The sequence below is a fragment of the Trematomus bernacchii genome, unplaced genomic scaffold, assembly GCF_902827165.1.
Source record: "Trematomus bernacchii unplaced genomic scaffold, fTreBer1.1, whole genome shotgun sequence".
Classification (NCBI taxonomy): Eukaryota; Metazoa; Chordata; class Actinopteri; order Perciformes; family Nototheniidae; genus Trematomus; species Trematomus bernacchii.
The window spans coordinates 350,677-375,000 of NW_022987521.1; the positions used below are offsets into that span (position 1 = coordinate 350,677).

At 42.4% G+C, this 24,324-nt stretch overlaps 1 protein-coding gene across 11 annotated transcripts in view; it reads left to right on the plus strand.

The window, feature by feature from the left end:
- Nucleotides 1–23,809, plus strand: part of LOC117472452 (girdin-like) — a 50,874-nt gene extending 27,065 nt beyond the window's left edge. For 4 of the 11 annotated variants that reach the window (XM_034117635.1, XM_034117652.1, XM_034117644.1 and 1 more), the window contains 10 exons: nucleotides 6,057–6,119; nucleotides 8,030–8,071; nucleotides 8,305–8,367; nucleotides 19,353–19,394; nucleotides 19,631–19,693; nucleotides 20,477–20,539; nucleotides 20,718–20,759; nucleotides 20,999–21,061; nucleotides 22,893–23,021; nucleotides 23,452–23,809. In XM_034117635.1, coding sequence (XP_033973526.1) covers nucleotides 6,057–6,119; nucleotides 8,030–8,071; nucleotides 8,305–8,367; nucleotides 19,353–19,394; nucleotides 19,631–19,693; nucleotides 20,477–20,539; nucleotides 20,718–20,759; nucleotides 20,999–21,061; nucleotides 22,893–23,021; nucleotides 23,452–23,735 — 854 coding nt within the window. In that variant the 3' untranslated portion in view covers nucleotides 23,736–23,809. Of the gene's footprint in view, nucleotides 1–4,946; nucleotides 5,200–5,312; nucleotides 5,355–5,540; nucleotides 5,604–5,778; nucleotides 5,821–6,056; nucleotides 6,120–7,788; nucleotides 7,852–8,029; nucleotides 8,072–8,304; nucleotides 8,368–18,431; nucleotides 18,699–18,811; nucleotides 18,854–19,039; nucleotides 19,178–19,352; nucleotides 19,395–19,630; nucleotides 19,694–20,476; nucleotides 20,540–20,717; nucleotides 20,760–20,998; nucleotides 21,062–22,892; nucleotides 23,022–23,451 lie in introns of those variants that run through there. The other 7 variants (XM_034117669.1, XM_034117688.1, XM_034117679.1 and 4 more) reach the window with 7 other exon arrangements.
- The last annotated feature ends 515 nt before the right edge of the window (nucleotides 23,810–24,324 follow it).

The window sequence follows — 24,324 nt, forward strand, 5'->3', positions numbered from 1 at the left end:
GCTCCAGAAACAATCTCCCCTCACTGACCTTCTCCTCTGATGCAGGTATCTTCACAGCCCCCGTCAGAGGAGTCTACTACTTCAGATTCAACGTGTGGGAGATCCGCAGTTCAGTTTGGACCTCTGTTGAACTCTTTCACAACGATCTGATGAAGATGAGGCTTGCAGATTACAATGATGGCTCTGGCTATGCCTCTGCGTCTAACTCAATGGTTCTTCAGCTGGAGAAGGGAGATGTTGTCTACATCGTTCTCTCTCTCAACCACGGCGTTTATGATGATTGGCAAAATCGCATGATTTTCAGTGGATTTCTTCTCTTTCCTCAGTGAAGCCCACTGTAAAACACCCACTGCATTAAGTTTCAACATTACATATTAATAAAGAAGTGTGTTGACTCAATTTATATAATTGTTTGTGTTTATTTTTGCCTGGTTACATGAACAAGAGGCATTCATTACCATAACAACGTTTTCTACGGACACTATAAGAGAAACACTTTAGCAGTGCTGTTGTTGTCCAAACCCTCTAAACTGAGACCAAGTGAAGACCAAAGAGCTCTCCAGTCTGTGCCCTGACGACAGAAGTGAGACCCACCCTGCATGACACAGATATGAAACATATATAACATTAAAAACAGAGACACTCCTCAAAATGATCTGTCATATCCACAATCCCAGAAAAACTCAAATGTCTTCATTCACCTGGTTGCTTGCCATATATGCTTACAGTATATGTTTGTGTATGAATGTTATATGAGAAATGTAAAACAGAGTTGACTTGTATGTCCGGGAATCTTCCTTTCTTTTCTGACCTCTTTGTCAGAGACAGAAACTCATCAAAATGAGGTTGATTCTGAGACCAGACCTTCAAAAAGGGTTCTTGTGACCAAGACCAACTCAAGTCCCAAAAACTCTGCATTAAAGTGTTAATAAATACAAAAGGACGTCATATTTTCTTTTACACAGCATGACTATATTATTTGAATCCATCCAAGCTAAAATCAAGTCTGTTAACATGTTTAATGTGCACAGAAGTGTTCTCACATCAGTATTGTACTTAATTAGCTTTAATAGGGATAGCTTGGTTTAATACAAGTTTGAGAAAAATAAACACACTGAGAAAAAATATGAAAGAATGCAGCTTAGCCATTACAGATGTTACTTTTGAAAGCTTACATAATAAGATATATTCAAGGACAACATTTAAGTTGTTGTTTGTTTTAAAATCTAGAAAATCAAATCAAATCAAATCAAATCAGGTTTTATTTATAAAGCACATTTAAAAGCGATTTTTGGTCGAGCCAAAGTGCTGTACATGTAATAAAAACACATTACTACAAATCACAATAAACGACAATAAATTACAACAGATATATCTTAAAAACAAAATAAAAATAAAACACACGGAAAAGTCAGGAGTCGTGCTCTACTCTAACTAGAAAGCCAGAGAGAAGAAGTGTGTTTTTAGTTTTGATTTAAAAACCCCTAGGGTCTGGGCCGACCTCACATGGAGGGGCAGAGTGTTCCAGAGCCTAGGGCCAGCTGCTGCGAAGGCTCGGTGTCCTCGGGTTTTTAGCCTGGTCTTGGGCACTACCAGCAGCAGCTGGTCAGCAGACCTTAAAGCTCTGGCTGGGGTGTAGCGCTGGAGCAGTTCAGCTATATAGGCCGGAGCCAGCCCATTTAGTGCTTTAAAAACAAATAAAAGGATTTTAAAATCAATTCTGAACCGAACTGGAAGCCAGTGTAGTGAGGCCAGAATAGGGGTGATGTGGTCGCGCTTTTTGTGGCCAGTCAGCAAATGTGCAGCAGCGTTTTGGACTAGCTGTAAGCGTTTAATTGAGGCCTGGTCCATACCCACATACAGAGCGTTACAATAGTCCAGTCTCGAGGTTACAAAGGCGTTAATAACCCTTTCTAAGTCATTAAAAGATAAATACGACTTGGTTTTGGCCAATAGTCTTATTTTAAAAAAGCAGGATTTTACTACGGTGCTGACCTGCTTGTCGAATTTAAAAGTGTTAGTGAAGGTCACTCCAAGGTTCATGACCGAGGGGAGGATGTTTTTTTTGATAGAGCCCAGAATATCAATTGGAGATGCTGGAGGTTGCGGTCCAAAAAAGATGACCTCAGTCTTGCTCTCGTTGAGGTTGAGAAAGTTTTTGCTCAGCCAGGATTTTATCTCTGCTAAGCAGTCCATCAACTGCTGTAGTGATTGTGTGACATTTGCTTTGAGAGGCAGATAGATCTGTACATCGTCGGCGTAGCAGTGGAAGGGAATGTTATGTTTTGTGAGAATTGAACCTAGGGGCAGTATGTACAGTAGAAAAAGGATGGGGCCCAGAATCGAGCCTTGGGGAACCCCACAGGTAAGAGGGGCTTTGGCAGAGGAGAAGGCACCTAGCTGCACTGAGAAGCTACGGTCTGTCAGGTAGGACCTGAACCATGCAAGGGCAGAGCCTGTGATGCCAGCGGACTGTTCAAGCCGTGACAGCAGGATGCTATGGTCCACAGTGTCAAAGGCAGCTGTCAGGTCTAACAGCACCAGGACAGCCGGGCTACCTGAGTCGGCGGCTAGGAGCAGATCATTAAAAACTCTTAAAAGGGCTGTTTCAGTGCTGTGCATGGGTTTGAAGCCAGACTGAAACTTTTCATGGATTCCATGGATGGTTAAAAAAGACTGCAGCTGGGCGTAGACTACTCGCTCCAGGGCTTTTGATAAAAAAGGTAGCTGGGAGATGGGCCTAAAATTTGCGAGAATGGAAGGGTCGAGATTTTTCTTTTTAAGGAGTGGCTTAACCACGGCATGTTTGAAGGCAGCTGGGACACATCCTGAGGTAAGAGAGGTGTTTAAAAGTAATAAAATACTTGCTCCAACTGAATCAAAAACATCTCTGAGAAGGCGAGAGGGAATGCTGTCTGAGATGCAGTTTGTCGGCCGCAGGTGCTTGACTACATCCGAGAGAGAAGAGAGGGATACAGGCTCAAAGTGGTCGAGGACAGCAGGGCACAGAAAAGGAGCAGGATCTGGGGTAGCACTAGTGTGGGCTAGCCTAAGAGCAGATACCTTTTCAATAAAAAATGTAAGAAACTTATCACAGAGAGTAGTCGATGGGACAATAGAAGAAACATCACAGGGATTAATGATAGAGTTGAGGACATTAAAAAGAACCTGAGGTTTATGGCTGTTTTTGGAGATGAACAGAGAAATGTGCTCTGTTTTGGCTGCTTTGACTGCCGTCTGGTAGTCAGAAAGGCAAGCACGAAGGATTTCTAGGGAGACATGGAGTTTATCCTTTTTCCATTTTCTCTCTGCACGCCTGCAAGCGCGTCTGAGAGCACGAGTACAGTCATTGAGCCACGGCTCTGATAGAACTTTGGTGCGTCTAAGCGTGAAAGGAGCAACAGAATCCAGTATTAGTGTGCATGTCGAATCAAACATGGAGATAAGCTCATCAGCATTAAAAGCACAGTTCACATCTAATTTACAGATCGGAGAAGCATTAAAAACATCAGAGAACTGTGAGGCAGTCAAGGGGTTAATCGAACGCAGACGACGCGCCGGGGCACGTGATTCGACTCCTGCGGAAGGAATGGAGGTTGTAAACAGAACCGGTAAATGGTCTGAGATACGCGTTGCTGCACATATTTCATCCACAGATACAGACAGTCCAAACGATAATACTAAGTCCAAAGTGTGTCCTTTTTCATGTGTTGGGCCAGCCACGGACTGAACGAGACCAAAAGAATCAAGGAGATTTAAAAAGTCCCTAACCAGAGGTTTGGACTCGCAACACACATGGACATTGAAGTCTCCGGAGATCAAAACACGATCATATTTCACCATGATCCCGGACAGAAAGTCAGAAAAGTCATTTATGAAATCCTTATTACACTTTGGCGGACGATACACGACTGCGCAGAGTATAGGCGAGGCCGGGTTCAGTTCAAAAAGCTGCAACTCAAAGCTGGCATAGCTAGTTACAGGGTGAAGCAATCGGCATTGGAAGCTAGCTCTAAACACTGATGCTATGCCCCCACCATGGCCAGTGGCACGGGGGGAGCTGAAGAATGTACAGTCAGGAGGAAGAAGTTCAGAGAACGGTGTATACTCGCCAGCGTGGACCCAGGTCTCCGTCAGGAACATAAAATCCAGTTCACGAGAAGTGAAGAAGTCGTTTAGCAGGAACGTTTTGTTTGCTATCGACCTAGCATTGAGCAAAGCCATGCAAAGTTTTCGCTCCGGGCTTGCCGAAGGTGTAGTGCGTCTCAGCTGACAAAGATGTGCGTGTTGAACGCCGCGCGGGCCGGGAGCAGTCAGTCGGGCAGGAGGAGCTGCCAGCGGCCCCCTCAGAGTCCGGAGCTCCGGAAAAACGGGGCGAATCCACCGATCCCTCACATGGCGTGCAGCGGGAGGACCATGACATCCGAGGCGTGGATAATTCACAGAAGAAGCCGTCAGGTATGCCTTCAGATGGACCAGTGCACCACCACGCTTTCCCCGTCGTCGAAAGCGCTTTCGGCGAGGCAGGATGCAGTGTGACCTGCGTAGGTAAGTGGGGATATCCGACAGTAGAGGGGGGGGGGGACGATTTATGGTTGCCAGATGTAGGTTTGGGCAGCAATATCAACTCCAGTGAGGGTCTGAGGTGGAGGAGAGCTTGGCGATCATAACGAGCAGAGCAGAGACATTCTGACAAACATAAAACAAAAACAGGATAGCTAAAGGTAGAGAGCTGAGCGAGCGGCGAGCCGACACAGACGCCATCTTGAATCACGTCACGTGAATGACCTACGTCTCAGCTACTGACCGTTTGAATGTCCATGGACGTTTTTTTCACATGTGTTATCAAAGACATCTGCTGGATTCTCACGGCCTCGTCAGTGACCTGTTTAACGTGGATATAAAGACGGGGACAGAGCGAGACGTGTCTCACTTCTCTGTCTGAACTGCGATATTTCAGAATGAGGAGAGCTGCAGTTTTTCCGGCGTTGCTGCTCTGTCTGCTCTGGACGGGGGCTCAGGGTGAGGATGGAGGGGGGACAGGGAAGAAAGAGGGGGACTTTGATATCCAAGGAGCCCACGATCAGAGCAGCAGTCAGACCCAGGTGAGCACTGACGTCTGGGCTGAGCTGAAGGAGCTCAGAGACATGGCCATCGAACACAGGATCAAGATCCAGAGTCTGGAGCAAGACAACACAGGTGACACAGCTGACATAAAACACACTGAGAGCCACATCACGCTGCACTGATACAAGCAACCATCATCACTGACACTCTTCACTTTAAGGACTCATCTGTTGTTTTTAACCAAGCCACACAGGTCAGACTGACAGCCAGCGAGAGCAAGAATGCAGGTAAATATTTACATATGCTTACTTATATGTTCATGTACAATAATGTTTGTGACAGAGCTCCACAGTGACATCTACAATAATACTATTTATCTGAATAAAGTGTCCCCACCACTTTTGAAAACAAAGTGACGCCCGTGCCAATGAGTGTGTGTTTTAATCCTAATTAAAAACCTAAAATGTGTTCAGTTCTAGAGTCCAGGATGAGCTTCAGTGAGAAGGAGGTGGAGGAGCTCCAGAGAGAGAACGCAGGTAAGAAACAGAAACATCATAAAAAGGGAAATGTTGTGAATATTAAGATACAAAGACATGTTTTTGTGTAAAATACAAAAGTGAGAAAAGAGAGGTGAACAGAATCAGATGAACATACTGATAAGATATCACGTGTGGTTGTTTGTCAGATAATGAGCTGCTTTGTGTATTGCAGATCTCCTGGCTCGAGTCACAGCGAGTGAGAATAAGAGCACAGGTAGGAGTACAAAGTCATCAAAGAAGAAATGGAGAAAATACAAAGTTGTTGTTTTTTTCATAAAAACTGTAAATGTGTTCCCATTTTTAAAAGGCAAAAAGCGGTCTAGAGAACATTTGAAAGTGAACATTTTAGTATGGTAGAAACATTCTTGAATGCGCGGTTTGTAAAAAGGATAACAACTGAAGACAAATGTTGACCATCATTTATTTTTTACAATTTTTAAATGTGTTCAGTTCTAGAGACCAGGATGAGCTCCAGTGAGAAGGAGGTGGAGGAGCTCCAGAGAGAGAACGCAGGTAAGCTATCTGAGTTAACCCGTATGTTGTGTTCGGGTCTCCCATGACCCGTTTCAAGTTAAAATTATATAATAACTACGCTCTAGTTTGTTGTATCTGAACGAGGCTTCATGATATCCTCCACAACAGCTATATAAACACTACAAAACTGATTTTGACCATTTTAGACAAGTCTGAAGGTCTCCAAAAAAAAAAGTGTATAATTTGGTGTTCGGGTCTGGGGAGACCGAGCAGCATGTTGTGGGTCACTCAGGGTCAAATTTGGCCCAATCAAGATTCATCTTTGACTTTAGACACCCCTCCCCCACCCACTTCATCCACTGTAACAATCATTTAAAACTTTTTTGGGGAGATTGTATTCTATTAGTCTATTATAGTCAGATAACATAATGATCCACTGTCTTCCCTATAGGAAATATAATGAGTGAATTAAATCACATGTTTTACTTAAATATGTGGTGTAATGTGTTTTGGGTCATAACATTAAATTTAGGGCTGTCAGTCGATTAAAATAGTTAATCGCAAATTAATCGCACATTTTTTATCTGTTCTAAATGTACCTTAGAGGGATATTTTTCAAGTTTGTAATACTCTTATCAACATATGAGTGGACAAATATGCTTTATATGTTTGTTTATTATCATTTGAACAATGACAAATATTCTCATGAATATTAAACACAACAACCTCTGAACATTACAAATATTCGCCTCAATTCAACCTGGAACCTCTCTCATGCAATAATACTGTGTGTGTGTGTGTGTGTGTGTGTGTGTGTGTGTGTGTGTGTGTGTGTGTGTGTGTGTGTGTGTGTGTGTGAGAATGTGGAGACACTGTGATGGATCGTTGAGCTATGTGCAGCTCAAGGCATATATGCTCGAACGGGAGCTGCCTGGACGCTGCAATCATGTTGCGCGCACTATCCGTGCTGAGTGTGCTGACTTTTCGTACAATGTCCCACTGTCTGGCTACCTGCATAAAGTCAAGTGCTCGGCGCAGTTGTCGGCGAAATGTCGCTCCTCTGTTTTCATTGAAACAGCTCCTTATATCCGTTAGCGCAGCTAGCTAGCACCAGATGCTAACAACAACAACAACAACACGTAAGGTGTGCCTCGCTCGAGTCGCGCCACACATACACACACCCTCCCGGTCCTCCCGATGGCCAGTCCGGGCTTGCCGGTGAGCGTGGAAGTGTGGTCTGCCACAAGCGGGCGGCAGGAGCGGGGCTGTCAGCATCAGCTTGTCGATGGTATTTTAAACTCGATGCGCTCTGAAACTACGGGGCGGCCGAGGACAAAAAATACACATGCGTTAATCGCGTTAAAATAATTAGTGGCATTTATTAACGCGTTAACTTGACAGCCCTAATTAAATTACAACAGGATTGTACGGTTATGAATGCATTAGAAGTTAGTTATGATGTAGTTAAAACAATATTGGATGATAGTCATTATTTTTGAGTGTTTTGGACCGAGATAAATCATGGGTCAAAATTGACCCGTGAGCACCATGAACGGTAACAGCTTTCGAACACAACACAAGGTTAAAGTGAACTCTTTAGTGTGGTAGAAAACGTGTGTCAAACTTTCTAATATGTAAAAGTGACGGAAACTGAAATAAACTGAGGATGAAAACCATATTTTACTATAAACATGTTAAACCTGTTCAGTTCTAGAGAACAGGATGAGCTCCAGTGAGAAGGAGGTGGAGGAGCTCCAGAGAGAGAACGCAGGTAAGAAACTATTATTAAAAAATAAAGATTGGCTGCTTTATGTAAAAAAACAGATGGTGAATTTAAAAGTGAGTAAAGAGAAGTAAATGATATGTTTAACAGAAATAGTACGAACATATTGATGAGATATTTTGTAGTTGTTTATCAGCTGTTAACCTGCTCTTTCTCTGTATTGCAGATCTCCTGGCTCGAGTCACAGCGAGTGAGAATAAGAGCACAGGTAGGAGTACAAAGTCATCAAAGAAGAAGAGGAGAAATGACTAATATAATTATATTTTTCTATAAAAACATAGGATTTGTTTGCCGTTTTAAAGGCAACAAAATATTCCAGTGAATTTGAAAAGTGAATATTTAGTATGGTAGAACATTATTTTCACATAAGATCTGCCATAGTGAAATTGTAAATAAGAGACTATAACTTTATTTGACTAAAACAATGTTAAACTTGTTCAGCTTTAGAGTCCAGGATGAGCTCCAGTGAAAAGGAGGTGGAGGAGCTCCAGAGAGAGAACGCAGGTGAGAAACAGAGGCCGTTTCTCAATCGCGAGGATATTGGCTTCCAAGCCAATATTTCAAGGATGCTACGTCATCGAGGGCCGCCGAAGGACTGTTCCAATCTCCAGCATACTTGGAATTCCACCGAGGCCGCGTCCTTGGTTTGAGGGAAATTTCGAGGATGCACATGGGTAGACTTTGCGTCCTTAAAATCCCCACAATGCTTTGCGCATGGACCAATTTCCCCAAATCTGTGGCGGAAGATGTAAGGCGGGCCTCTCATATGACGCACACCTGCACACTTGCTAGCCTGTTCCACTCTTTGTTTTCCGAATGCCAGGAAGTATTCTTGCCTTGCTTCTGAAGCAAGATGCTCGGCTCGGCTGTGCTACCAAGCCAGCATCCTCGCGATTGAGAAACGGCCAGAAACTATAGAGTGGTGCAGGAATGAGTCCTAAAACCAGGAAGTGAGTCAGCATTTCACCACTTCCTGTTCCCTCGTCTCAGAGCCAATGGGATCTCTCCATAGGATTTTGGAAAATAGCTGGAAATAAGGTCTGTGGTTGAGACACATTGAAGAGACGGATCACGTTTTGTTCTAGGACATTAAATCCATCAGCAGTGACCCCACTGGTGATTTCTGAAGAGTTGACGTGTCTGAAAAACGATGGTTGGCGTGACGTTGAAGTCGTGCTGTTGTACTTGGCTGTAGTTCCTTTATAGCATAAGTTAGCATTTTGGTTCTGGCCATTAGATTTATGATTCGAACATTATAAAAGTAGGCTAGACAAAACGTGCATTTATCAAACAGGCTCGTTTTCCACAGACCTTATTTCCAGCTATTTTCCTAAATCCTATGGAGAAATCCCGTTGCTTTTTTGTCGAGGGAACCACCAGCTTACTTCAGGGTAAATACGTCATCCCTGCACCGCTCTATTATGAAGAGTGAAAATGTTGTTTAATGAATATAACTGGTATACTGAGGAGAATATTACATATCAATCTCTGCTGACTATCAGAATCCAAACCACTGACTTTCTTTTGTTTGTGAATGAGTTCTCATCTCTGTGTGCTTCCTCCTCTTTCTCACAGACCGTCCTCAGGTGGCGTTCTCAGTCGGTCTCACTGATGCAGGACATGTCGGACCCTTCACCACTGATATCACACTGAAGTACAGTAAAGTCTTCACCAATATCGGCCAGGCCTACAACCCAACTACAGGTACTACACACACACACACACACACACACACACACACACACACACACACACACACACACACACACCACACACACACACACACACACACACACACACACACACACACACACACACACACACACACACACACACACACACACACACACACACACACACACACACACATACACACACACACACACACCACACACACACACACACACACACCACACACACACACACACACACACACACACACGTGACTGTCAGCGTTCTTAAGTGTTTTCTTAATGAAACCATTAAAACATCTCTCAGTGTTCCTGCAGTTGATCATGGTAGACAGTAGAACCAAGTCAAGAGCTCCTACGTGTTCCTTATTTAAAAACCCGTCCTTAAGTCCTGCTGAAGCTCCAGAAACAATCTCCCCTCACTGACCTTCTCCTCTGATGCAGGTATCTTCACAGCCCCCGTCAGGAGTCTACTACTTCAGATTCAACGCGTGGGAGGACCGCAGTTCAGTTTGGACCATTGTTGACCTCTATCACAACGACCAGATGAAGATGAGGCTTGCAGATTACAAAGATGGCATTGGCTATGTCTCTGCGTCTAACTCAATGGTTCTTCAGCTGGAGAAGGGAGATGTTGTCTACATCGTTCTGCCCTCCAACTTCGGCGTTTGGGATATTTCTCATAATCGCATGATTTTCAGTGGATTTCTTCTCTTTCCTCAGTGAAGCCCACTGTAAAACACCCACTGCATTAAGTTTCAACATTACATATTAATAAAGAAATGTGTTGACTCAATTTATATAATTGTTTGTGTTTATTTTTGCCTGGTTACATGAACAAGAGGCATTCATTACCATAACAACGTTTTCTACGGACACTATAAGAGAAACACTTTAGCAGTGTTGTTGTTGTCCAAACCCCCTAAACTGAGACCAAGTGAAGACCAAAGAGCTCTCCAGTCTGTGCCCTGACGACAGAAGTGAGACCCACCCTGCATGACACAGATATGAAACATATATAACATTAAAAACAGAGACACTCCTCAAAATGATCTGTCATATCCACAATCCCAGAAAAACTCAAATGTCTTCATTCACCTGGTTGCTTGCCATATATGCTTACAGTATATGTTTGTGTATGAATGTTATATGAGTCATATGTTCTTTTACACAGCATGACTATAATATTTGAATCCATCCAAGCTAAAATCAAGTCTGTTAACATGTTTAATGTGCACAGAAGTGTTCTCACATCAGTATTGTACTTAATTAGCTTTAATAGGGATAGCTTGGTTTAATACAAGTTTGAGAAAAATAAACACACTGAGAAAAAATATGAAAGAATGCAGCTTAGCCATTAAATAAGTTACTTTTGAAAGCTTACATAATAAGATATATTCAAGGACAACATTTAAGTTGTTGTTTGTTTTAAAATCTGGAAAATGTCCATGGACATTTTTTTATAGACGTGTTATCAAAGACATCTGCTGGATTCTCACGGTCTCGTCTGTGACCTGTTCAAGCCTCCTGTTATCCTCAGATTGACTTTACACCCTTTATCCTCGGGGGTCAATTTGACCCCAGTAGTTTAAAACTCAAGAAAATGATCATATTCCACATTTTAACCAAAATGTATGTCCCTGGTGCTTTAGGTATCTTAGTTAACTACCTAAATAACCATTTAAATAAAACATTACCCCAACCATCCCCCCTACAGACCCCTTTATACATCCAGAATTCAGAATAAAATAGCACTACACCCCTGCAATGTGTGTGAAAGACAATAGACTTTACAGCATGTTTTTTGAAATTGAAGTTGCGTTGGTGTTTTTGTGTTTGTTGTTGACGGCAGTGTGTGCCCCCCTGTGGTAAATGATTGCCCCCCCATTCGATTTGTTCTAGAGCCGACCCTGCGTGAGTGTGCATTTTTTTCGCCGTGGAAAACACGCGTGTTGAAGATTCTTTGACTCTCTGAGATCAATGGCTTCTTCGATAATTGTCCCCTGGCCACACAAATGGCAAAAAGTGAGGACATTTGTGTGGACAAAAAAAATAGGTGGCGCACCATACAATGCAGTTTTACTTCCAGGGGTTAAATTGGGATTTGATATGTGGGGGGGCTCTGTTTGGAGGTGCGAGGGGGGTGTCTCATTATTTGACCTTAAAGGTGGGGTAGGTAATTCACTTCAGAAACACTTTTTATTATATTCCATGGAATGCTCTTAACATCCCGATAGCAATGAATATATGAAGTGCTTTGACAATAAATACATAAAAAAATGTCATCTGTGGAAGCCGTAGTGCTGTAAAAATCACGACCAATCATCCGAGCCGGCCCGGCTAAAATAACTGGATGGCCTACCTGCCTGTCAGCCTTCCATCTCGTGCACAAACTTATCTCTTGCCCTCATTGGTCATGTGCGCGTTCGTGTGTGTTGAAGGCAACCCGGTATCACAGCAAGACGTGAACATGTGACGATTTACCATGCTGGGAGACGTGAACATGTCACGATTTCGTCCCTTCAAATGTGACAGTTACACAGTATTGTTAACATGGCCCAACCAGTGGAGAAATACCCGGAAATGCCAAGCAAATGCTCTACCACGACGGTCGGTTGTTATTGTCAATATTAATATAATAATTATTAATTTATTAATAGTCACACTCGATTTCGCCGATTTTCTTGTTGCCCCAGCTGGTCGACACCTCTTTTAGCAGAAACAAAGGCTACATTAATGTATTAAATCGATGTTAATCCATGTGTGTGGTTGTGGAATTAACGGACGTGAAGTTGTGTGATTACGTTGCCAGGCAACAGCTTGGGTTCATGTTAATTTACAAACTCTTCAACAACAACCCTAGTTATATTTAAAAACATTTTAGAAGGCCTCACGAAATACTTTAATGTAAATTAAAATTAAAATGTGAAGGAATGTGTGTATAACAAAATACATCCGCCATTAACAATACCGGAAACAGACGTAGCTTTGGGGGTATCTACATATAAATATTAAAGGTAGGGTAGGTAAGTTTGAGAAACCGGCTCGAGATACACTTTTTGTTATATTCCATGGAATGCTCTTAACATCCCGATAGCAATGAATATCTTAAGTGCTTTGACACAAAATCCATACAAAAATGTCATCTGTGGTCCGTTTCATATACATGTAAATAAAATCCAAATACAGAAAAAAGTTTTACATATGTATTTTTGATCCTCACATATTTGTTTTCCGTTTCAAACCGCTGCACCTACAAAAACAACTCGCTTTCTGTGCATGGATCGCTGTGCATTCGTGTGTGGGTTTTTTGAGACTCCCCTGACGGTCACCCGATTCGTACTTGTAATTGTTTCTATCTATAGCCAATCAGATGTCTCCTCAATTCTAAGCCAATCACATGAGCGCGCCCCCACGAGGGTATGATTTCTTGCGTTCATGACGTAGCGCTCCATGTACGCATTTTGCGCTGTCCGGAGCTGACAGGTCCATGGAGCCTGCCTGAATCTCAGGACACTTCCACTCTCAGTACATTGTCACTTTTCGAGCAGGAAATGCATGCATATACAAGCCTTTATATTATTAAGGTACAGTGCCACTTTCCGAACCATTAATGAATGCTTGTGTACACAAAAACGGCAGGCAAAACCGTTTTAAATGTGTGTTTCCTGTATGGCGAATACAGCTGCTTTATTTATGTCTGTATGAAGTTGTTGTGAGTGTGGAGGGAGCAGCTACAGGTTAGCTTAGCCTAATCGATCAGTGCACTACGAAGCCAGTGCTAGACAGTGAACTGTCAACGGGGGGAGCCCCGCCGGTCATTATCGGCCGATATTCACTCTTAATAGTTTGATCGGTGCTCTCTATAAAGGCCGATCAGGAGAGCTGGATCTGATCGATATGGACATAAACGCGAGTGAAGTTTTAGCGAGCTGCATGAGAAATTGACGGGCTGTCAGGAGAGAGGGAGGGAGAGAGGAAAAAAGAGATGATCCTTACTCCCGTGTTATTAGCCATATCCGGTCATAGTCCGGTAATTACCTGCTAACGGAAACTCTGCTACACAATTCTACTTCTTATTCTTATTATTATTGAAACATGACCGGTAAGTTTCAAATTTGTCCGGTAAAATTAATTCTGTCCGCGGAAACCCTGCTCCGGACTGCGCAAAATGCGTACATGAAGCGCTACGTCATGAACGCAATAAATCATACCCTCGTGGGGGCACGCTCATGTGATTGGCTTAGAATGAAGGAGACATCTGATTGGCTATAGATAGAAAAAATTACAAGTACGAATCGGGTGACCGTCAGGGGAGTCTCAAAAAACCCACACACGAATGCACAGCGATCCGTGCACAGAAAGCAGTTTGTGTTTGTAGGTGCAGCGGTTTTAAACGGAAAACAAATATGTGAGGATCAAAAATACATATGTAAAACTTTTTTCTATATTTGGATTTTATTTACATGTATATGAAACGGAACACATTTGTGTGTGCATTGACAAACACAAGTGTGAATCCTTCTGTGTGCATGTGTGTATTATGAGACTGTTCTGAGCCCATAATCTCGAGCCGGTTTCTCAAACTTACCTTCCCTACCTTTAAGCCTGACAAAGTACTAATATATTGCTTTCCTGCAATGTTAACTACTGTATGTTTAAGCACTTATTTTAACTGATATTATACATATGTATTATACTCTTATAAGATGTATGTAGATAGTATAAGAAATGTGCAGAATACGACAGTTTAATGGTGGAGGTATACACACATATTGATAGATGTCTTGTAATGCACTGTTGAGGAACCTGCGACCCAAGTTTTTCATCTCTGACCTTGTCAGGTATTGAACATTCAATAAATAAAGAACACAGAATTATCAAATATAAAACACAGAATTTGTGTGATTATACTAAATGATTTACAAATAAACACCACTGCATATTTACAACTGTTACACATGCTGCTGTAAAGAAAAAATGTGGAGGACCCATTCAAATCCAGTTTTGGATAGTCTGCCGTGGTTTCATCCCATTTCAATGTGCTGTTTGACACTCGGCGTAACCCTCGGCGCACTGCCACTCAAACATCCAATCAAAGAGCTTGAGGACTAATCACTGGGTTTGTCAAGCAAAGTGGAGAGAAGACTTACTTCCGGGTGTAAAATTCTCTAAAGCAACTACTATGAGCTGCTCCGACACTCGGTCCTGACGGACTCCAAAAGTCCGACATTATACAATCAAACAAATAAACACAAGGATAATTATGTGTTATTGTTGAGTAAATAACAGTGTGTGGTTTAGAAAAGAATACAAAATTAGAAGGAAAAAACGATGAAACAATACAGATTTCAGTTTTCTGAGCCCCTACTCTCCCCCTAACTGACGGCAACAAAAGTCAGACATTATTCAATTAAAATAAAGAAATAAACACAATAAGTGTGGCTTGATATTGAGTTAGTAAAAGGTTGATAAACGCTGTGAGAATGGATCTGCGGAGAGCATTTCTCCGCGATCCCAACTCGTCTATTACCAATGTTCAGGGAGCTCTATGCAAGTCAATGGGACTCCCTGATAGTTGAAACTTGATGCTAAAGGGCCCCCCCTTGCGTTGGAAAGTGACGTCAGGGACCCTGACATAATGTCAACATAGGCCGAGTTGGGAGTGAGAATGTGTTGCATAAACACCCTATCCCAACGTGCATTGCGGCTAAAACATCCAATCACCGAGCTGAGGATCTTGCCTACGTCTGTTTCCGGCATTGTTAATGGCGGATTTTTTAATACACACATTCCTTCACATTTGAATTTGAATTTACATTAAAGTATTTCGTGAGGCCTTCTAAAATGTTTTTAAATATAACTAGGGTTGTAGTTGAAGAGTTTGTAAATTAACATGAACCCAAGCTGTTGCCTGGCAACGCAATCACACAACGTCACGTCCGTTAATTCCACAACCACACACATGGATTAACATCGATTTAATACATTAATGTAGCCTTCGTTTCTGCTAAAAGAGGTGTCGACCAGCTGGGGCAACAAGAAAATCGGCGAAATCTCCACTGGTTGGGCCATGTTAACAATACCGTGTAACTGTCACGTTTGAAGGGACGAAATCGTGACATCTTCACGTCTCCCAGCATGGTAAATCGTCACATGTTCACGTCTTGACGTGATGCCGAGTTGGTTGGAGGAGGGGCTCTGTAAGGAAGTCTGAAAGAAGGGGCAGATTTTTTTCGGCTGCATACCTTCAAATTCTAGCGCACTCGAGTTGGTTTCTCCATTCTTACCTACCCTACCTTTAAGGGCTATAGGTCTACTGTATATGTGGCCTTAAAGAATCTGCTCCATTATCTGTATCACTATCAAATGCACATTGATGCCACCAAATGACACAATAAAAATAGAAAGTTGTAGTGCCGAGAGACGGGAGTCGGAGGCGGTGTATCGAAGGTACTAAGTTAGCTTTATTGAGCATCAGAAACACACATGTTACCAGCTTGAAGCCCGGGAAGACCAGAAAGGAGGGCACACAGTAAGTACAGTTAACATATATGTCCGTGCGGAACAATACCCCCAACCCATAGTTCCATGAGTGAATTATGTCAATCACCACACAAGCCCCCCCAGAATTCAACCATGGACACAATCCTCGCGTCCGGGAGGAAGCGCCACAGGGGCCGAGGAGGGCGGGGCCGCAGGCGAGGGCAGGGGCAGGGGGGCCCCAACGAGGGCGAGGGCATCCCCACCGGAGGGTGGGGGGCAGGCCATGGGAGGACGGAGGACACCTGTCCCCGTGTCGCATGACCCTGAACGGGCCTTCGGAAGGGACCACAGCAACAGGATCAGCCATGACTCCGGATCCCGGCGTATGTAGACACCAAAAAGAAATTTGGGGAAGCTGGGTTATTGGGAACATGAGAGTACACAGGTACAGACAGAGAGAAGGAAGAAGTAAGGTGTCCCCCGACAAACTAAGCCTATAGCAGCAAAACTAGGGGCTGAATCTAATCAGCCCTAACTATAAGCTTTATCAAAAACGAAGGTCTTAAGCGTACTCTTAAAAACGGATAGGGTGTCTGCCGCCCGAACACAAACTGGAAGCTGATTCCACAAATGTGGAGCTTGATAAGAAAAGGCTCTGGCTCCCATTGTACTTTTAGAGACTCTAGGAACAACCAACAACCCTTGGAACGCAATGCCCTAGTAGGACAGTAGGGTATAATGAGTTCTTTAAGGTAAGATGGCACCTGCCCATTAACCTGTTACGCACGGCCCCCCCGGTACCGGGCGGATAAACGCGTCATTTGCAGGAAGCAACGTCTAAGGAATCTTAATATTTAATAAACTATGAATGTTTTATATCCATGTAACGAGAAGAAACTCAGCTAACTGATCTTTTAATTTTTTTTTTTCAAAAAAACCCACAATGCTTACACTCAGCCTCTGAATTACCCACGAGCGAAAAAATGTAACCTAAAACGGCACTTAAACTCACAATAACTCCCTTATTACTTATCCTAGATGCACAGCCAACCACTCGTTTTGGGTCTCCTGGAGACACTGAATCTAGTGGTGCCCACCTCAACACTCAGTGATAAACATTTGCGACACTATAAACGAAATTGTACATCATAACATGTGGAGCTAGGTAGCTAGAAACGCTAACATGGCTTACCTTGGTCAAAACTGGTCTTCAATGGCATTAAAACGATAAAAAAACGATGCTGCAGTTAATCCATAGGTTAATCCAATGTATCTGTGCCTTCTTTGAAATTATTTCTGATAATCCATAAGCAATAAAACTGCTTTTTCGTTTCCAAATGCCAGAGCTAGAGATAGGTCCACTCTGCTGCACATTTACATGCGTGCAGCCCCCACCTTTTCTCTTCACAACGTGTGTGTGTGGGAGCCTCCCCCTTCGATTATATTGGCTCTAACGGTCAGAAAGAGGTGTCAACCATCAAAATCGACCAATGGGGGCCAGAGATATGGAAAAAAAAAACATTTTCACCCAAATCACCTCAGAGGTGGGGTGGTTTTGGCTAAACCTCTCTAAAAAGGTCAAATGTCACTTGTTTTGCATCAATCTTGATACAGGGTACTTATTATATGTTGTACTTTGGATTCCTAAAGCTTTTAGTCTACTAACCCATCATCCAAGGGTAGTTTTCACTATCTGTAAAAAATAATTTTTGGACGGACACTATAATTTACAGTTTTTTACTATGTAAAATCTGAATTTTCTTTAAAAATAAAAAACATCTATATTGATTCTGACACTTCTACATCCAACTCACAGATGTAACCTTGCTTTGATAAAAGAAATTATTCATATAATCCTTTTAGAAGTTAACTTGTAGTCATTTGTTTTGGGCATGTCATTTTCGAGCCTGAAACATGAAAAACAGGCTTGGTGCTTAACAGGTTAAGGGCTTTGTAGGCGAGAAGAAGAATTTTAAATTCTATCCTGTATTCTATAGGGAGCCAGTGTAAGGCAGCCAGAACAGGAGTAATGTGGTCCCTTTTCCTAACTCTGGTTAGTACACGTGCTGCAGCATTTTGAATCAGCTGAAGCGACTTAACTGACTTCTTGGTACACCCTGATAATAAAGAGTTACAATAATCCAGCCTTGAAGTAACAAGTGCATGGACTACTTTCTCTGCATTGTTTTGAGGCAAGATATGCCTGATGTTTGCAATGGTTTCATTGGTTGGTTCAATGGTTGTTGTTTCCTTTAAAATCAGGTTAATGTCCAAGGACGTTTGGGTGTTTTTCACATGTGTTATCAAAGACATCTGCTGGATTCTCATGTGCCTCGTCAGTGACCTGTTTAACGTGGATATAAAGAGGGGAACAGAGCGAGACGTGTCACACTTCCCTGTCTGAACAGCGATATTTCAGAATGAGGAGAGCTGCAGTTTTTCCGGCGTTGCTGCTCTGTCTGCTCTGGACGGGGGCTCAGGGTGAGGATGGAGGGGGGACAGGCAAGAAAGAGGGGGACTTTGATATCCAAGGAGCCCACGATCAGAGCAGCAGTCAGACCCAGGTGAGCACTGACGTCTGGGCTGAGCTGAAGGAGCTCAGAGACATGGCCATCGAACACAGGATCAAGATCCAGAGTCTGGAGCAAGACAACACAGGTGACACAGCTGACATAAAACACACTGAGAGCCACATCACGCTGCACTGATACAAGCAACCATCATCACTGACACTCTTCACTTTAAGGACTCATCTGTTGTTTTTAACCAAGCCACACAGGTCAGACTGACAGCCAGCGAGAGCAAGAATGCAGGTACATATTTACATATGCTGACTTATATGTTCATGTACAATAATGTTTGTGACAGAGCTCCACAGTGACATCTACAATAATACTATTTATCTGAATAAAGTGTCCCCACCACTTTTGAAAACAAAGTGACGCCTGTGCCAATGAGTGTGTGTTTTAATCCTAATTAAAAACCTAAAATGTGTTCAGCTCTAGAGTCCAGGATGAGCTCCAGAGAGAAGGAGGTGGAGGAGCTCCAGAGAGAAGGAGGTGGAGGAACTCCAGAGAGAAGGAGGTGGAGGAGCTCCAGAGAGAAGGAGGTGGAGGAGCTCCAGAGAGAGATCACAGGTGAGAAACAGAAACATCATAAAAAGGGAAATGTTGTGAATATTAAGATACAAAGACATGTTTTTGTGTAAAATACAAAAGTGAGAAAAGAGAGGTGAACAGAATCAGATGAACATACTGATAAGATATCACGTGTGGTTGTTTGTCAGATAATGAGCTGCTTTGTGTATTGCAGATCTCCTGGCTCGAGTCACAGCGAGTGAGAATAAGAGCACAGGTAGGAGTACAAAGTCATCAAAGAAGAAATGGAGAAAATACAAAGTTGTTGTTTTTTTCATAAAAACTGTAAATGTGTTCCCATTTTTAAAAGGCAAAAAGCGGTCTAGAGAAAATTTGAAAGTGAACATTTTAGTATTGTAGAAACATTCTTGAATACGCGGTTTGTAAAAATGACAAAAACTGAAGACAAATGTTGACCATCATTTATTTTTTACAATTTTTAAACCTGTTCAGTTCTAGAGACCAGGATGAGCTTCAGTGAGAAGGAGGTGGAGGAGCTCCAGAGAGAGAACGCAGGTAAGCTATCTGAGTTAACCCGTATGTTGTGTTCGGGTCTCCCGTGACCCGTTTCAAGTTAAAATTATATAATAACTACGCTCTAGTTTGTTGTATCTGAACGAGGCTTCATGATATCCTCCACAACAGCTATATAAACACTACAAAACTGATTTTGACCATTTTAGACAAGTCTGAAGGTCTCTAAAAGAAAAAGTGTATAATTTGGTGTTCGGGTCTGGGGAGACCGAGCAGCATGTTCTGGGTCACTCAGGGTCAAATTTGGCCCAATCAAGATTCATCTTTGTCTTTAGACACCCCACCCCACCCCCTTCATCCACTGTAACAATCATTTAAAACGTTTTTGGGGAGATTGTATTCTAATAGTCTATTATAGTCAGATAACGTAATGATCCACTGTCTTCCCTATAGGAAATATAATGAGTGAATTAAATCACATGTTTTACTTAAATATGTGGTGTAATGTGTTTTGGGCCATAAAATAAAATTACAACAGGATTGTAGGGTTATGTACGCATTAGAAGTTAATTATGATGTAGTTAAAACAATATTGGATGATAGTCATTATTTTTGAGTGTTTTGGACCGAGATAAATCATGGGTCAAAATTGACCCGTGAGCACCATGAACGGTAACAGCTTTCGAACACAACACAAGGTTAAAGTGAACTCTTTAGTGTGGTAGAAAACATGTGTCAAACTTTCTAATATGTAAAAGTGACGGAAACTGAAATAAACTGAGGATGAAAACCATATTTTACTATAAACATGTTAAACTTGTTCAGTTCTAGAGGCCAGGATGAGCTCCAGTGAGAAGGAGGTGGAGGAGCTCCAGAGAGAGAACGCAGGTAAGAAACTATTATTAAAAAATAAAGATTGGCTGCTTTATGTAAAAAAACAGACGGTGAATTTAAAAGTGAGAAAAGAGAAGTAAATGATATGTTTAACAGAAATAGTACGAACATATTGATGAGATATTTTGTGGTTGTTTATCAGCTGTTAACCTGCTCTTTCTCTGTATTGCAGATCTCCTGGCTCGAGTCACAGCGAGTGAGAATAAGAGCACAGGTAGGAGTACAAAGTCATCAAAGAAGAAAAGGAGAAATGACTGATATAATTATATTTTTCTATAAAAACGTTTCTCACAAAAATTTGTTTGCCGTTTTAAAGGCAACAAAATATTGCAGTGAATTTGAAAAGTGAATATTTAGTATGGTAGAACATTATTCACATAAGATCTGCAATAGTGAAATTGTAAACAAGAGACTATAACTTTATTTGACTAAAACAATGTTAAACTTGTTCAGCTTTAGAGTCCAGGATGAGCTCCAGTGAAAAGGAGGTGGAGGAGCTCCAGAGAGAGAACGCAGGTGAGAAACAGAAACTATAGAGTGGTGCAGGAATGAGTCCTAAAACCAGGAAGTGAGTCAGCATTTCACCACTTCCTGTTCCCTCGTCTCAGAGCCAATGGGATCTCTCCATAGGATTTTGGAAAATAGCTGGAAATAAGGTCTGTGGTCGAGACCAGAGATGGGGTCGTTACTAAAAAAAAGTAATATATTACATATTACTTTAAAAAAAAAAAGTAATATATTGCACTACTTCGTTACTCTCTACATAAAGTAACTCGTTACTTTACTCGTTACTTTACTCGTCACTTTACTCGCAGGGCCGGCCCGCCCCTCCCTACAGGCAGATCACGCAGACTGCTAAAGTTTCAAATGTTCTCTTTAGTTCAGTTTCCATTGTCGCATAAGACTGATCCAGATAGCTCTGACCATGGCTGTCCTCTGTCTCCTGCTATCTGTATTTTGCGCAGTATATCTCTGAACGATGCGATGGTGATTCCACTGTGCAAATGGGCAACATTACCTCTACTATGAAGGATGCTACAAGCCTCCATCTCTGCTTTGGTTACCGGTCCTCCAAATTCAAATTTTTGCTGCTTCGGAGTCGGCGGCTGCGCACTCACAACATCCTCACTCTGGGTTCGGGGGTCCTTAGCTATTAGCTTCACCTTAGCATGTGTTCTTTGCAGGTGTTTGTTGAGGTTTGACGTGGTGTTTACAGCAGTGGATAACAGCTTCTGGCCTGGACACAGTTTGCACCTCACCGTCACATTCCTGTCTATTCTTCGGACGAACTCAAAATAATGGGCATACCTCCACCCCTCGAAAGTTATCGCTGACTCAGCCATGTTTATGCAGCACTGCACGCGGAGATGTGGACGCGCAAGTCGTGCAGATTACGTACATATAAACCTGCGGCGGAAACCCCTCTTGTCTGTCAGTGTGATTATGACTGATTTTATAAAAGTAACGAAGTAACGCGTGTCGGGGCAATGTTAGTAACTGTAGTGTGATTACTGAATTATAAAAGTAACGCGTTACACTACTCCGTTACCGACAAAAGTAATATTATTACAGTAACGTGTTACAAAGTAACGCGTTACACCCAACTCTGGTCGAGACACATTGAAGAGACGGATCACGTTTTGTTCTAAGACATTAAATCCATCAGCAGTGACCCCACTGGTGATTTCTGAAGAGTTGACGTGTCTGAAAAACGATGGTTGTTACCAAGTGGCTGAATAGGACTACAGAAGTCGTGGAGGACGTTGTACGTCATTACGCCGAACACGTTAACACTCCTCTAAGTTTGTTTGCCCTGTTCTGCTTGAAAGCAAGTACCTGCCTCCTGCTAACTGTTCAAACAAACGCTTCAACTCGTACCATTTAGAATCTGTATGTTTGAATATGGATCTTAAGTTGGCGTGACGTTGAAGTCGTGCTGCTGGACTCGGCTGTAGTTCCTTTATAGCATAACGTTAGAATTTTGCTTCTGGCGATTAGATTTATGATTCGAACATTATAAAAGTAGGCTAGACAAAACGTGCATTTATCAAACAGGCTCGTTTTCCACAGACCTTATTTCCAGCTATTTTCCTAAATCCTATGGAGAAATCCCGTTGCTTTTTTGTCGAGGGAACCAGCAGCTTACTTCAGGGTAAATACGTCATCCCTGCACCTCTCTATTATGAAGAGTCAAAATGTTATTTAATGAATAGAACTGATATACTGAGGAGAATATTACATATCAATCTCTGCTGACTATCAGAATGCAAACCACTGACTTTCTTAGTTTAATAGACAGTTTGTGAATGAGTTCTCATCTCTGTGTGCTTCCTCCTCTTTCTCACAGACCGTCCTCAGGTGGCGTTCTCAGCCGGTCTCACTGATGCAGGATCAGTCGGACCCTTCACCACTCCAACCACACTGAAGTACAGTAAAGTCTTCACCAATATCGGCCAGGCCTACAACCCAACTACAGGTACTACACACACACACACACACACACACACACACACACACACACACACACACACACACACACACACACACACACACACACACACACACACACACACACACACACACACACACACACACACACACACACACACACACACACACACACACACACACACACACACACACACACACACACACACACACACACACACACACACACACACACACACACACACACACACACACACACACACACGTGACTGTCAGCGTTCTTAAGTGTTTTCTTAATGAAACCATTAAAACATCTCTTAGTGTTCCTGCAGTTGATCATGGTAGAAAGTAGAACCAAGTCAAGAGCTCCTACGTGTTCCTTATTTAAAAACCCGTCCTTAAGTCCTGCTGAAGCTCCAGAAACAATCTCCCCTCACTGACCTTCTCCTCTGATGCAGGTATCTTCACAGCCCCCGTCAGAGGAGTCTACTACTTCAGATTCAACGTGTGGGAGAACCGCGATTTAGTTTGGACCGCTGTTGAACTCTATCACAACGACCAGAGAAAGATGAGGCTTTCAGATCACAATGATGGCTCTGGCTTGGTCTCTGCGTCTAACTCAATGGTTCTTCAGCTGGAGAAGGGAGATGTTGTCTACATCGTTCTCTCTCTCAACTACGCCGTTTGGGATGATTCTCATAATCGCATGATTTTCAGTGGATTTCTTCTCTTTCCTCAGTGAAGCCCACTGTAAAACACCCACTGCATTAAGTTTCAACATTACATATTAATAAAGAAGTGTGTTGACTCAATTTATATAATTGTTTGTGTTTATTTTTGCCTGGTTACATGAACAAGAGGCATTCATTACCATAACAACGTTTTCTACGGACACTGTAAGAGAAACACTTTAGCAGTGTTGTTGTTGTCCAAACCCCCTAAACTGAGACCAAGTGAAGACCAAAGAGCTCTCCAGTCTGTGCCCTGACGACAGAAGTGAGACCCACCCTGCATGACACAGATATGAAACATATATAACATTAAAAACAGAGACACTCCTCAAAATGATCTGTCATATCCACAATCCCAGAAAAACTCAAATGTCTTCATTCACCTGGTTGCTTGCCATATATGCTTACAGTATATGTTTGTGTATGAATGTTATATGAGAAATGTAAAGCAGAGTTGACTTGTATGTCCGGGAATCTTCCTTTCTTTTCTGACCTCTTTGTCAGAGACAGAAACTCATCAAAATGAGGTTGATTCTGAGACCAGACCTTCAAAAAGGGTTCTTGTGACCAAGACCAACTCAAGTCCCAATTTATCTGAAT